This window comes from Sordaria macrospora, chromosome 7 (genome assembly GCF_033870435.1).
Source record: "Sordaria macrospora chromosome 7, complete sequence".
Classification (NCBI taxonomy): domain Eukaryota; kingdom Fungi; phylum Ascomycota; class Sordariomycetes; order Sordariales; family Sordariaceae; genus Sordaria; species Sordaria macrospora.
The window spans coordinates 2307511-2322472 of record NC_089377.1 but is presented as its reverse complement, the minus strand read 5'-3'; the positions used below and the strand labels follow the sequence as shown (position 1 = coordinate 2322472).

The following is a 14962-nucleotide window of genomic DNA, read 5'->3' as shown; positions in this document are numbered from 1 at the left end:
GTAGACGCTCTCAAGAACAACCACGGAAGACACAAGCACATGACTTTGCGACTCACCTGGTATAACCGCCCGGTAAACGCCTCACGGGTTTTGTTTATAGAGAATTCGCTCTCGGAAGAACAAGTCCAATATTCTGTGAACGGCCAGGAAGGAGAGAATCTTATTTCCGAGTGTCCAACTCAGTCCCAGAATGAAATTGACACGCCTACAACTGCTAGGTACAATTACACATCTGCCGAATGTTACCAACAACACAATTCAGCATCCCACTAGGTACTCTATCCTTTTCCACCCCTGGCAGTGAGTGACCTGCATCGCCAGACCAGTCCGTATCGTAGCTCAGCGCCCCGAGCTTATTCTAGCTCGCCTTCTTTCCTCGATCGCTTTCATTTCCTCAATTTTGCCCTGCAACCATTTCTCCAATTCCTCATGATCGTCTTCTGGCTCATCCTTCTCGGGGTACTTTCCATGGCTAAAGGGAGCCATCCGACGCTGCAGGGGGGCAATTATATGGCACACACAGTCAGTTCGGATCATCTAAATACTAGATGCCGCTGTATAATGAAATAGATGAAGATTGAACAGTTGGGGGTATGTGACCGGTTGGGCAGGACATGGTATGGGCAGAAAACATACATTCGCGGTGGTGGATGATTGCTCTGAACCAGAGGTAGGATCCAAGTTGAATTTTACCGGAGGCTTTTTCCTCTTCTCGTCCTTATCTTTCTCTCTTTTTTGTGTTGATGAAGAGTCCTTAACAATGAATGATTCCCCTATTTGCGGGGGACTTCTCGGGCGGCGCCGATGGTTGGACCCGCGAGGTATGCTGACGAGACGCGTGTTGTTCACGCTGGTGGCTGATGAACCATGCGTTGAGCTTGTGCTTGTTGAGTCGTATCTGTCACTCATGTTGACTGGAGGCGGGTTTGGCGTTTGGGCTTTATGTTTCTTGCGTTCGGGGTTGTGATGATGTGGAAACAATCGTGTCGACGGGCATCTTCAGACAGTGGTTGCAAACAGAGCTTTATACCTTCATCTCGTTTTACCGCTTCTTGGACATCTAATATTGGATGGAGACTGTCATGAACGACATCGTAAAGAGACTGGACCACAGATAGTTGGCGCCGCAGAAGGATCACGTGGAAATGTCCTTCATCATGACGGGATCTTACCCGCGCGGCCCTTGTAGATAAACTATCAATCCCGGGCGGCAGAAGACGGAAAAGTAACTCGGGGAGTCACTGGACCAGTTGATCACGAAGAACATGTAGAATGGTGCTTGAAGTCTGCCTGTACCCATCCCAACATCAACACCGCGGACATTTTTCACTTCTTGTAAATGATCAGCATCACGCGTCAAAATTCCAGTTTCTCTTTCTCTCGCGCATCCGGCTGCCTTGCAAAGTTTCTTTCCCGTGCTTCCTCAGCATCAGATTTATTCGTACCTCGTAAACACTCGTCTGTTTCTAGACTGAAATTTACCCCATGTCACAGTCAAACTGGTCGACTACTTACTTCTTGTCCCAAGATAAATACCACACAGGATTTGTTAACCCAAAGATTTACTGACAATCAACAACTCGGCGGCTGAAAAATCTTCAAAGAAACAATATCTATAATTTTGTGTTCCGTAGGACAGGAGGTGGCATAGACACATACAATTGTCGTTGGAATTGTTGGAGCTCATTTTGACTGGAACTTTGGGTTGTAGGCGTGATAGTAACTGGTGGCTTCTGGGTTTTGTTTTGGGGAAGGAACAGCGAGTGGATGGTGCTGGTGTGTGAAGGTGATGGTATGTGGAAATTCCTGGGAAGGCGCAGAGGATGGGGCATATTATTCGCCCACGGCCATTGTCTCTTCGCGTTCCTTCGCCATCGACGTCGAGTAGATTACGTGGAACACTCACTAGATGAACGACATGGTCAGCGGACTTGATGAGTGGTATCAAACGCTTTGTGACGGGTTCATCCGGACGTCATGGGGATGTCAAAACTACTCGGTTGAAGGGGAAGGAGGGCGGGATACATGAGGTGAAATTTTGCATATCAGGGCCAGAACTGCCCAGACCTAAAGCTGAATCTGAAAAAGGATGAGTGGTCGATTTCATCGCTGTCACCAAGGACTCTTACCCACTCAAAAGTGCGATGAAGAGGACGTGAGTCTTGATATCAAGTCAAGAATTTGTCAGTTTCTCGTCCATCGCTTGCATGTCTCTACCTAGCGGGAATTTACGACCAAACGCTGACCGAGCCTTGCACCTTTCAGTCCGTCATCGAACCCAAACAATAAAATACTCGCGCCTCCCTCTTCACCTCTCCACTGCCCTTCCATCTCTCCCGCCTGTCCCGACAAGTGGAAACTCCAAGCCTTTACCGTGAGGTACCCATCTATCAATAAACGCATCCACCAAACTGTCCAATTACATCCCCACCACCCCTTCAAGACCAATCTTCAAGTTCCTTCCACACAGCGCGCCCGGGTTTGCTGTCGTTTCCATCCACTGCCGTTTGCGGTGTCTCAAAAGGAAAGCGCTATATTAATCAGTTTCTGGTTCTTCCTCCTAGCAGTCGATTTGTATTCCTTAACCACCGTCATCTGTGTTTTGTGCAGGAACTTTGGGATCAACTTACCGTATCGATAACCTGACACCTTGAACCTTGATGACCTCTCACTCCTGGGTCTTCTTGCTGCTTGTACTCTACGGCTTCCCGTTGGTACTACTGCTGGACTGCGAGTCCCGTGAGCTGACGCTAAATCTTCTTATGATATTGCCGAACCGCGTATCTGGCTTCTCTTCCTTTGGTTTTCTGGACTTCTTTCCCTCCCGTGACTCCTCCTCGTCGCTATACCATCCACTCTTCATATGTTCCGGAACATCTGATGTGTTCGAGGCGTTGGCAGACATGGTTGCTGTTGTGAATATCGGTCGGGTGGGGCACGTGACTGTAGAAAAGTTGCCGTTGGGTGTTGCTTATGATCGGGAGAATCAATCTGTCGAGTGGGGGTGCAGACTCTGCATGATATCGTGGATAAAAATTGGGAGTTACGGCAAAAATGAGACAGTTGACCAAGCCGGAGTATGTTCCGACCTATATATCAACCGCACTCTTCCGCTCGCCCACTGGGCGATTCGATTATAAGTGTTGGGCCGCGTTTACGCTATGGGCAACACATGATTTACATTGGCAGTAGGCCTCGGTTTGCCCTCGGATTAATGGTTTTGGTGGACAATTAGGGCACTGCTCTAAATTTTGTATGCTAGACTCACCGGTGCGGCACGTCTCATGCCCTACGGGAGGCGGAAGTAGACGTTAAAAATAACAACAACAACAAATATATATCAACCGCTAGTGTTAGACCGATCAGTGGAGCCGGTCGTTTCGCGGTAGACACTCGCGCAAAACTGATGCCGTGAGCTGATCAGGTTCTCCAACTTTTGTACATGGGCGGCTAGAGTGTAAGGTACAAAAGAAGTATCCTTGACGCTTGGTTGAATGCTAGCCGCCTGGATCCGATTGTTAGGTAGGTGGGAGTGTAAAAAGTCATGCTTCCTGCCCAAAGGATCTAACAACCGGGGGAAAAGAAAAAAAATGGGGGAAAAATAGTCGGTAGCGACTCCAGCGTAGGATGTATGTGAAACAGAAAAAATGAAAATAATAAAAATAAACCAATCAAACACAGACGACGGTTTAGACAAGAATGTGGGGAAAAAAGATCCAATACCAGGAGCGTGAGCTCAAAACGTCTGTTATCAAGCAAACAAACGATATGTACAAATACCAACTCCTTATCTCGCCCTTTGACCAAAACCCACCTCCATGTCAAACACCTTATACCAACGTCCCCATGAAGCATTACTTCGTAAACAACCATAATATCTTCCCTAAAAACTACAACCAGCCATATTCCGCCGGCTTGTCATCCCCCTGCTCGACGGTCTTGTATCTCTCATTCCCCCACTTCTGCGGTGGTCTCACTTCGGAAATGGGAGTCCACCTCTTGCTTATCCGTTCCTCATAAGATTCCTGAGGATAATGAGAATAATGAGAAGTCAAAGTAGAAACAGCTGATACAGGCCGTAGAGCCTCTGAATAGTATTCTAGGGAGGAAATCCCCGACACGATTCGCGGGTATTGTCGATATTCTGTCCCCCCTTCTTGTTGTTGTTGTTCTTCCTCTGCATATTCTTCTTCCCATACATCTTCTTCTTTCAATCCTCCATATTCTTCTTCTCCACGTGCCCATTCGGAAACAGGGCTCGGTTCCTCGTAGCTGGGGTCCTCGTAATTCGGGTTCTCGTAACTCAGGTTATCATAACTCGGATCCTCGTTGCTTGGGTTCTCGTAGCTCTGGTCTTGATATCTCGGGTTCTGATAGCTCGGTTCCTCGTCACTAGGGTCTTCGTCACTGTTGTATTCGTACTGGTTAACGGACTTTGCTGGTAACGGAGGAGGTAGAGGTGGTGTAAATGATCTCGACTTTTGCGTGACGAAATTGTGACTATCCCTGGGGTTCAGGTAATAGTCAAGGTCATAGCTGCTCGTCACGTTCTGCATCCCTGTACAAGCTGGCGTAGAGGTAGTGGTGGGCTGCTGATGGAACGTTTGTTGCTCTTCTTCTTGCTTCGTCTGGTAGGGATTATATTCGGGTAAAGACTCGTCGTCACCGTCCTGTGGTATAGCATCATCATACGGGGCAGGCAATCTATGGAAATTGTCCTGCTTCTCGTGGGGGTAGCTGTCCTGCGGTATTGCGTCGTCATACGGACGAGGAAACCGTTGGATGTTGCCTCGCTTCTCATCGGGGTAAAAGTCTGGTGGTATGACGTCGTCCCACGGAGATGATCGTTGCGGGTTGTCTGGCTTTTCATCGGGGTAGTAGTCCTGTGGCATTTCCTCGTCCATCTCCAAGATCATCTTCAATTCCTGATCGATGAGATCGGACCATCTGGTTTCGCGACACGCTTTAGGTTGACGGCCCTTTTTCTCCTGATGATGTTGGTATGTCTGGGACTTTGTTGAAGGCAGAGGGTCTTTCTCTCTTATGATTGTGTTGGAGTCTAAGAAGACCCGACGTTGAGGACCTGTGGTATCGGACCGCGGTTCTAGTTTTCTGCTATGTGATTGCTGATGATAGGGAGCCGTTCGGACATGTGTAGGGTTGTGTTGGATGGGGCGTTGTCTCGGTGGAGGGACCTCGCCACCACCATCGAAGCAACAACCCAGGAGCAGTTGGCCTATACCCATATTGCGTTTTCCCTTGCGATCAATGAGTATCTGAATTGTTGTAAATGAGAGACGTGCCGGACCTCAACGTCCCAGCACTCCACGAGTCTCCTAAAGTCTCTTGCTATCCGCTCACAACTTGCGTCGACCACTCCGTCGTTAGTTTGTAAATAGATCATTTCCTCTGCTTATTCTTAGGATAAAACAATGGCTATGCTCACTTGCATTGTAGCGCTTCGTGCTTGGTTCAAGGTCCTGGTGGTATGGTTGAATCATGTGAGACATAGCCGAGGGTCACCATGACCTTGTCGAGAGAAGGTGGATGTAATCATTGTAGTTATTATGCGGTAAGCGCACGATAACCTGCAAATGTCAATGACAATTGTGTAGGTTGAAAGATGAGATTGTGACAAGCAGCACACGCTCCGTCTGGGGCATCGCAAAGGCGTCTACGTTCTGGACCGGTGCGGGAGACCGGACGTCTTGTATGGTCATTTGAACGGCCTGTTGGTTGCAGCTATGACCCCGCAACCTTCTTTATTTGGAATGATAAGTTGGGCGTGATTGTTTTGGGTAGAAGTTTGCCGCCCTATCCTCAGTTGGTAAGTGTGTGCACAAAGAAACGACCCTGAGCAGGAGTGACTAAGGTACCAACAACCAACAAGTGTTATTGCGCAGAAAAAGGATTCCCTATCTTTTGGGAGTGTAGGAATGCGACACCTGAATGACAATGTGCGACCGAATGGCGATGAGCAACACGACTATCCGTCGTGCAGTAAACCTGAATACGAAAGAAAACAAGAAACGAAAAACAGAAGAGAAACTAAAGGGAAGGGAAATGCACAAGGAAAGATGCACAAGGAAAGACTCAAGGGGTTATGGAAGAAACACGCTCGTAAAGACCCCAACAAAATTCACGACCTACTCCCCATACTCCTTTTGCCATAATCGTCGCAAAATCCTTCCCTGTCCATCCCATCAGCCCCCCTTCTCACCCATCCTATTCCTTTCCTCTCCATAATCGTCATTTGCGTCCTCACCTTCATTCACCTCCACAATCCCCTCCATCCCGTCCAACCCCCTCAACAACATAGGCGAAATCTCAGCGTTCCAAGGCTCTGAGGATGTCGGCTAGTTGGCGCATTTGGAGACGGGCATCCGGGGATAATGCGGAGAAGTCTATGTATAATGGTGACCCCCTTGTGAGTTTTGCTGTTGTTGTTGTTGCGTGGTTGCTGTTGGAATGGAAATGGATGGTGTGGGTATCTCGCTAGGGGTATAGGAGATGGAGGATGGGCGATGGCTCTTGAGGCCATGTGTGCGGTCAAGGCTGGGTTGGATGCCGTGACCTCGTTGTTGGTAGAATTGCCGTTGGTGGTGGCATTGCCATAGACGGCGGCATTATCGTTGGCAGTGGTGTTGCCGTTGACGGTAGTTGTTGTAGTCGTCGTCGCGGATTGGAGCTCCCGGTCTGGCATCGTGGTTGTTGTCGTTCTTCTGATCTTCCATTTTGGGCTGGGTCGGTGGTGGATATTTGAGTTGCTTTGGTTGTATGGAAAGTTAGACGAGTCGTCACAGAAGACGAGCAAAGCCCTCTGGAAAGCCAGTGTCTGGGACTTACTTACACTTGATATCGAGAGCAAGGAACCTAATGTTTGTGAATGAACTGTGTCTACCCAAAAAGATGGAGGGGCAGTGTAAAAGAAGTGGAAGGAAAAATGAGTAGATGAGCTGGAGCCGGGCGATGATGGGTTGAATGAAGTAGGCTAGAAATTTGTGATGATCATCCAAATCCATTGCAAACGTCCCTTCCATTTGTCTGAAACTTTTCCCGCAAACCACTGCATTCTGACATCTGATCTTCAAGCCCGCTTCTCAACGCTCTTTGCCCGCGTCCCTCTATTTGCCGCCGGTTGCCGAACGATTGAGGAATAAAGCCCTCGTTGTCCACTCAGCAGAACAACGTCAACATATCCCTTTCCATCAAGCACTATTCCCAAAGAACTTTGTGATCTTCTGCATCCCCGGCGGCGGTGCATTTTTGTGCTTGATTGGGCTCCCCTTCCCTTTGTTTTTTGTGGCACTAATTGGCTTTCCTTTCGTTTTTGTCGGCGTTGGCGGTGGCGGCTTGTTCTGACTCTGACTCCCCTTGAGTGGTGACGATTTCGTTCCGGTCCCCGTCGACTTCTTAGCAGGCGGTTGCTCATCATCACCCGGCTCCGAAGACGCCTCCCTCTTGATGCCTCGCACTTCTTTCTCCTCTTCTTGACCCGCTTCTTCCATCAACTCATCCACGGACTCAGTCTTGATCTTGCCAGTGTCGAGCTTGACTTCCACCTCTGCGTCTGCTTCTGCCTCATCTTTCTCTTTCTTCCCCTTCTCCTTTTTCAGCCCCTTCTCTTTCTTCTCCTCGTTCTTCACCTCTTCCTTGCTCCCCTTCCCCTTCCCACCACCACCACCACCAAACCAACTCCCAATATCTCTCTCCTCCCTCCTCACCTCCTTCGGCACAATCAAATCCTCCCCATCATTCCCCACCTTCCCCACCCTCTTATCAACCGGATAAACCTCCAATTCCCCTTCAAACGGCTTCAACACCCCCTGCAACTTCTCCCCCCATGTATTCCTTTCCGGATCCAACCATTTCCTCAGGGCATCCGACCTGGGCTCCAAAATAACCGGCATCCTATCATGCAAAAACCTCAACTGCTCATTAGAGCTTGTCGTAATAATCGTATATGACCACACCTCCCCTTCCTCCCCAGTTTCGGGATCAGTAAAATGGGCGCAATCATATAACCCAGCGAATAACATCAACTTCCCATCTTTCCTTTTCACAAAATGCGGAATCTTTTCAACCCCTCCCTTGCTGAATGTACCGGGAGTGTTGAGCCATTCGAAAAAGCCTTGCGCCGGGATGATGCAGCGGTGCCGGTGTTTGATGCTGGACCAGATTCCGCTTGATGATAAAAGGGAGTCGTCGCGGCAGTTGATGGTTTTGAGGGTTGTTGTATAATTTGTTGATGCTGGTTTCTGGAACTTCGACTTGGACTTGGATTTGAAGGTCCAGGAGGGGATGAGACCCCATTTCATTGGCTGGAGGATAAATTGGCAGTCTCCGACCTTCGACTTTCCGTCTTGCTCTTGTTGTTGCTGTTGTTGGGATTGATCTGTCGTAGGCTGGGTTTGTTCCTCTTCGTGCTCCTGCTCCACCGGCTCTTCATGCTCATTTTCCGCTTCCGGGGCCTCGCTATGGTCGTGCTCTTCCTCATGTTCAACTTCCATTTCGGGTTCCGCTTCGGTTCCTTCTTCCGAGTCCTGAGCACTAGAACTAGCATCGTGCGCCGCTCTCCTCCGTCCTCCAGCTCCACGGCTACCACCGCCCACCCTGGCCCTGTAGACCACGCCGCGATACCCCGGCGCAAAGTTGTAGCTCTGTCTGGGAGAGTCGTCGCCTTCATTGTCCGGCGCGTCGTCGACTGGCATGTTATCCGCTTGCAACATGCGGCGCACCTCTGAAGGGCGCAGATTGATAGCGTACCTGCCGCACATTGTGTGAAAAGCCGAAGTGTCAATGAACCAGCAATTGTGCAGGTGAGGAGTTGTGGATGATGATGATGATGGAAGAAGGTAAAGAAATAAAGTGACGTTGGGAAAAAGAAAGGTGATGAAAGGAAGCAATGACGTAACGTTCCTTTGACACGGCACGATGCGCGTTTGCTCAACTGCAACTGCAAAGTCCGAACGCGAGATCATGTGACCACGACGAACAACCTCACTTCATCAACATACTTGAACGAAAACTACTGTTGTTTCTACATCTTGAATGAGCTAAACGAATATAACCGCCAATGTATTTCTCCAAAACACCACCCTCCCTTTCCACGCGCGGCTTTGACTCTCTATAATTAAATACACTCACACACGCTCAAAACCTCAGGGTATCGTTTTTTCCATCCTTCCCCGCATGATCTCGCTTTCCGTCCGTCCTCATGAAGAGACATCAAGACAGTTTAATGAAGCCAGTTTTTTATCCTGACGGCTCCCAAGATCCCAGCCCCATACATGATATCCCCTGAGATGGTTTTGCAAATTTTTCCGTTCGACACCGTACCATGCAAAAAAATGAAAGCAGAAAAGACATGAGTTACGCTCACCACTTGGACTTAGGCGACAGCCACCATGGGCGCTGCCGGCATCATGCCATCAATCTTTTCCCCCATACGCCCCGCCGCAACCTTCCTCATCTCCATCTTGGCCTTCCTCTTCTCGGCCTCATCCTTCTTCCACACCTCCTCGAACATGGACTTCTTGGGTCTGACCTGATGATCCCTGATACCCAACCTGCGAACAACTTGGAACGCGCCCGTACCGATCTTCATGGTCTGGCCCATGATGATACACTCCGACACACCGAGGATGCGATCCGTCTTCATGCCGGCCGCCGCATCGAACAAGTGATCGGGCGTGCGCTCGAACGAGGCCAGCTGCAGCACACTGTCGCGCATCTTGGCGAGACCGTGGCGTGTGATACCGAGAATCTCGCCCTTGTAGGTCATGACGTCGGCCAGCAAGTCCATGTGACGGGGATCGATGCCCATGTCGCCCATGACGGAGCCGATTTCCTTGGCGATGGTGGTACGCGCGGCTTCGATGCCTAGTACGTCGCGGCACTCCATGATGGAGTTAGAAATGCACTTGGTTCCGATGACGCCCTCGGTGGTCATGCAGGCGCGCAGGCCGTAGCCTTCAACCAGGACCTTGTGCTCATTTGACTCGCTGGATTGGATGATGGCACGGAAGGCCTCGGGGTAGCCGGAGATGGGCACGGCGGGGAGCATGCGCTTGAGGAAGTTGACGCGCAGCTGGAAGTCGGCGGCGGTCTCGTCCGACGTAGTGAGGAGCAACTGGCCCTTCTCGATGGCGGCGGCACGAACTCTCGCTGCCTTCTTTTGGGCGGTCAGATCCTTCCAGTCGTTGTTGACAATGACCTCAATGGTGTTGTCAGGGCCGATCTTCAGGTCGTCCATCTCCACCTTGAGTTTGAGCTTCTTGGCCTTGACGATGGCGACCATGATCTCACGAAGACCGATGCCGAGCTGCATGTCTGAAAGAGCCTGCATGTCGATCTTGAGAACGATCTTGGCGACATCGGGAAGCCAGACATCCTCAACGTATTGGATAACATCGGAAATAAAAGTCTTCTCGATCTTACCCTTGACGATGCGCGCGGCCTTGATGTCTACGTTGTTCTCGAGCTCGCAGCTGATGACGGGCGTGCTGATGAGCTTCGAGGCGCCAATAATTTCCTTGATACGGGGAACACCCTGAGTGATACTCATACCGGCGACACCGGCGAAATGGAAAGTCTTTAGTGTCATCTGGGTACCGGGTTCACCAATAGACTGGGCGCCGACGGCGCCGACGGCGTGACCGGGCTCGACCTTTGCCTTGTCGAACTTGGAAAGACAGAGGTTCATGAACTTTCTCAGGGTGGCCTCCGAAACCTTGGCGACACGATCCACATGGGCTTGCTGGATCTCCTCCTCTTCCGGATCTAGCATCTTGATATCGCCGCCATTCTGCTTCTTCTCCCATGCAGCGAATTCCTTCAGCAGGTCAGCGTTGTTTTGGTCCAGGCAGGGATCCAAGCCGGCGAGCCTGCGTGCTTTCGCCAGCTTGAGCGCACGCTTGTCCATCTCAGCCTGGATGGTATTGAGATAGACTCTGGCACCCTCGTGCTCATCGATCGCAATGAAAACATCGTGGTCGTTGCTTTCCGCAATCGTCTTGTCCGCGTAGTGCAGCAACTCGCCCGTGACAAGGTGCTTGCGCACGTACGATTTTCGTCTCTCGTCCAGAATCTCCCTGCACATGGCCGAGATCTCTGCCGGAAGCAGCGACCTCTCATTGTGGTTCATAGTCAAGCTTTCGGCATGATTCCATGACCTCTCGAAATCAACAGGCTTGGCGTTACCCTCCATGTCTGCGGGATCCAGCCTGTCGGCACCGTACTGGAACTGCACAATGTTTCCTTCTGACGTCCGCACGGTATCATCGTACTGGGTCGAGAGATCCTCCAATGACTTCATGAGACGACGAGACATGTAACCCGTTTCGGCCGTCTTGACGGCAGTATCGACCAGACCTTCTCTACCAGAGATGGCGTGGAAAAGGAACTCGGTGGGAACCAGACCGGTGTAGAAACTGTTGCGCACGAAACCCTTACTGGGGGGCTGACGAGCGTTCTTGTGGAAGTGGAAGAGCGTACGATCTTGGAAACCATCCGCGACACGCTTGCCACCAATAATCTGCTGTCCGACAAGGGCAACCATCTGGGCGACATTGATATCGGAACCTTTGGAACCGGACTTGGCCATGATCAAGGGAGAATTGTTGCGACTCAAATGACCGACACAGTAGTCACCGGCCTGCGAACGGACTTTACTGAGAATGCCGGAGATCTTGTTCTCGAGCGTCTCCTCCATGTTACAACCGGGAGCCTTTTCAAGCCTTCCGCTCTTGAACTGGGCGATAAGGTCGTCGCAGAGTGCATACGCATCCGCAACCAGCTTGGCCTTGTGCTCCGTCAAGTCCTTGGACGGATAGACATCGCCAACACCGATCGAGAAACCGCGGAGGGTCAGTGTGCGAGCACACAACTTGGCCAGGCGGTTCATGGCCTGCGCAGCGTGTTCCGGACCCCAATCACGGAGGATGACGTAGAACACCGAGTTCTTCTTGCCACCACCAACAGTCGACTTGTCCATTCTTCCGCACATGACCTCGGAGTTACGAACAACCAAGTAGCAGTCGTCAATGTCCATATCTGGGAGCTCACCAGGCTTCGCCTTGTAAACCTTGTTCTTGGCCTCCAGGTTGACAAGGACCGGTGATTGCTTGTTAGGGCGCATCAGAACGTTGAAGATTTGCTTACCCGTCCACATCTCGACGGGCTTGATGATGGTGGGCGGCGGAAGGTCGAGATGGGTTTCGCCCAGCAACATTTGCGTGCAGATGTAGGTAAAGGTCTTGCGGTCGAGGAACAAATCTTTGCTACTGAGCAAGTACGCTGCGGTAATGAAATCCTGGGTAGCGGCGATAATGGGCTCGCCGTTCTTCGGGGTGATCAGGTTGTTTTGTACACCCATGAGGTTGATGGCTTCGGCGCGAGCCTCTTCTGTTTGCGGAAGATGAAGGTTCATTTCGTCTCCATCGAAATCGGCGTTGTAGGGCGTGCACACACATTCGTTGAGACGGAACGTCCTCCAGGGTCTAACCTTTGCACGATGGCTCATGATAGACAACTTGTGTAGCGAGGGCTGACGGTTGAATAGCACAATGTCGCCATCTTCCAAATGTCTCTCAACAACGTCGCCAAACTTGAGTTCCCGCGCACGTTCCTCCCGGATAGACTCGTCACCGAAGTTTAGGTTGAACTTCATGCCGCCGTCCCGCTTGATGACACCCTGAGCACCAGGCCAGACTTTGGGTCCATTCATGACGCATTTTCGCAACTTTTCGATGTTGTTGCGGTTTACCCGCTCGGGATATGTCAGGTTCTTGGCCACGCGCTCAGGAACAGCGACCTGATCAATTCCCAAGTTGGGATCGGGTGAAATGACTGTGCGGCCGGAGAAGTCGACACGCTTACCCGACAGGTTACCACGGAAACGACCCTGCTTGCCCTTTAGACGCTGGCAGAAGCCACGAATGGGCTTACCAAATCCTGGCTGGTACAGGCCGGGAACGTCACTGTTGACGTACATACCCACCTGAAGCTGGATGAACTCCCACTGTTCCATGATGGTGTTGAGGGCGGCGCCCTTGAGGAGCGATTCTCGCAGATGGCCGGCGTAAAGAATGATTTCGGACAGCTTACTCGTGATGTCATCTTCGTTACTAGCGGCTTCTTGCTGGACCGACGGGCGAATGCAGATGGGAGGAGCGGGAAGATATTGCCACAAGAACATCTCGGGTCTGCCCTCGGAAGGGTTCAATCCGAGCAACTCGCAGTCCTCGGCCGTGATCTTCTTGAACAGTTTCAAGACCTTGAGAGGGTCCATGTCGTCCATAGCTTTCTTGGAGTGCTTCTCAAGATCCGGAGTGAATGTCTTTGCCTGAATGAAGGAGGAATCGAAGGCGGCCTTGGCTACGGGCGGGACCTTTTTCTGGGCGGTCGACTTGTTGAAGTGGGAGAACTTGTCGTGGGTGAGCTTCATTACGCTCAACTTGCGGATAACACCCTGAGTGTCGCCGCAGTAGGGGCACGTCTTTTGCTTGCGGCATTCATCGTTGATCTTCTTAAGGATGGCTGATCGCTTGAGGTTGTCGATGCCAGGGGCACGGAGAGCCTTGAGGAACTTGGCCTTGGGTTCCTCTTCAAGCAGAACCTTGGAGCAGGTCTTGCAGATGTTCTGGAGTGTGGCCTGGATGTACTTGAGATAACCAATGTGGAAGACGGGAAGCGGTAGGCGGACGTGACCGAAGTGACCAGCGCAGGACTGGAGAGGGAGGTTGCAGGTCTCGCAGGTGCCGGTCTTACTCGAGGTACCGAGGCGAGGATCGAGGGGGCCGTGGGGGAAAGTGCGGCGGCCGTTTTCGACGTCGTAGAGAAGGTTATCGGAGACTTCGAGAACACCCTGATTTACTATATCCTGGTGTGACTGGACTCCGAACTGCAAGGCCCTAAAGCGCTTGGGGAGCTGGTCGGCCAGCTGCTCCTTGATAGGAGCTCTCCGCTCGGCACCCATAATGGGATGTTTGTGTTTCAGTTGTCGAGACTATCGATGGAATGGAGAAGGGGATGTGTAGAAGATAGAGTAGGTGGCTATTTGAAGAGAGCAGTCGGATGCCCTGTTCTAGTGATGATACGACGTTGCTACCGGCTCATTGCGGACTCTCTGTCTGTGGTTGTTGGAAGAAGACGATGCCGAGTCGAGGTTGTCGGGTGCTTGTAAGTCCTGGCACAATGGTTCAGTGGCTTGTAAGAACCTAAAGCGAGGAAGGGGAAGCCAGGCTGTCGATCGAGAGTGTGGTGGGCGACGAGAGGTGGCGTTGGATTCGGAGTAGAAGTCGCTTATCGGCCGAGGCTTATATATAAAATTTGTGGACGAGACCAATGCCAAATGTTGTCGAGGCGGTATTTTGGACAAGGCCGTGGAAATGCCGTATAAGGTATCGCTATGTGTTGAATGTCCCAGACAATGGGAGTCGGAAGTGGAATAAGGTGGCACCAGACAAGTAGCCGTTGATGTGGAAGTGGTTTTGGGACAAATTCGCGAACCCGTCTTGAAAATTATTTTGTCGCTGCGCGCTGCGGTCCCAGTGGTGCACCCATGGTGAAAACGGCGCCTGGGGGGTGGGCGGGGCCCGGGCGGCAGTGGAAGACCAAACCCCCCACCGTCGCCGCATGACTCCGCGTCTCGGAATTGGTCCATCTGTCGCGATTTGGAGACAGACTCGAGGCCTGTGCCCCACCATGCGGTGCATCCATCTGATCGACCGGCCCCTTCCAGGCTGCTGATACCCCACCGTCCGTTATCTCGTAGGGGTACTTGTCGCGGCTAAAGGGTACCTATAGCTAGGATTGAAAGCAGTGATAATGAAAGTACATCTCTTTCCAGAGCGGTACCGGCAACTGATAGGCGAGAGCGGGACAAGGACCAGCTTCTGCCAATCACCGCTTGATTCTGATCGCCTGGAATCGTCATTGCCGTGTTGTCCAAGTCAGCCGA

At 51.4% G+C, this 14962-nt stretch overlaps 4 protein-coding genes across 4 annotated transcripts; all 4 read right to left on the bottom strand.

The window, feature by feature from the left end:
* Window positions 1-2698: 2698 nt before the first annotated feature.
* On the bottom strand, window positions 2699-2905 carry SMAC4_06159 (uncharacterized protein; the record flags this gene model as incomplete). Its single annotated transcript, XM_003344825.1, has 1 exon — window positions 2699-2905. One exon carries the CDS (start codon window positions 2903-2905, stop codon window positions 2699-2701), a length of 207 nt encoding a protein of 68 aa, XP_003344873.1.
* Window positions 2906-3890: 985 nt separating this feature from the next.
* On the bottom strand, window positions 3891-4916 carry SMAC4_06160 (uncharacterized protein; the record flags this gene model as incomplete). Its single annotated transcript, XM_003344826.1, has 1 exon — window positions 3891-4916. One exon carries the CDS (start codon window positions 4914-4916, stop codon window positions 3891-3893), a length of 1026 nt encoding a protein of 341 aa, XP_003344874.1.
* Window positions 4917-7208: 2292 nt separating this feature from the next.
* Window positions 7209-8777, bottom strand: SMAC4_06161 (uncharacterized protein; the record flags this gene model as incomplete). Its single annotated transcript, XM_003344827.1, has 1 exon — window positions 7209-8777. The coding sequence occupies one exon, from the start codon at window positions 8775-8777 to the stop codon at window positions 7209-7211; it is 1569 nt and encodes a 522-aa protein (XP_003344875.1).
* Window positions 8778-9020: 243 nt separating this feature from the next.
* Window positions 9021-13978, bottom strand: SMAC4_06162 (uncharacterized protein; the record flags this gene model as incomplete). Its single annotated transcript, XM_066090401.1, has 1 exon — window positions 9021-13978. The coding sequence occupies one exon, from the start codon at window positions 13976-13978 to the stop codon at window positions 9392-9394; it is 4587 nt and encodes a 1528-aa protein (XP_065947770.1). The 3' UTR covers window positions 9021-9391.
* Window positions 13979-14962: the final 984 nt, after the last annotated feature.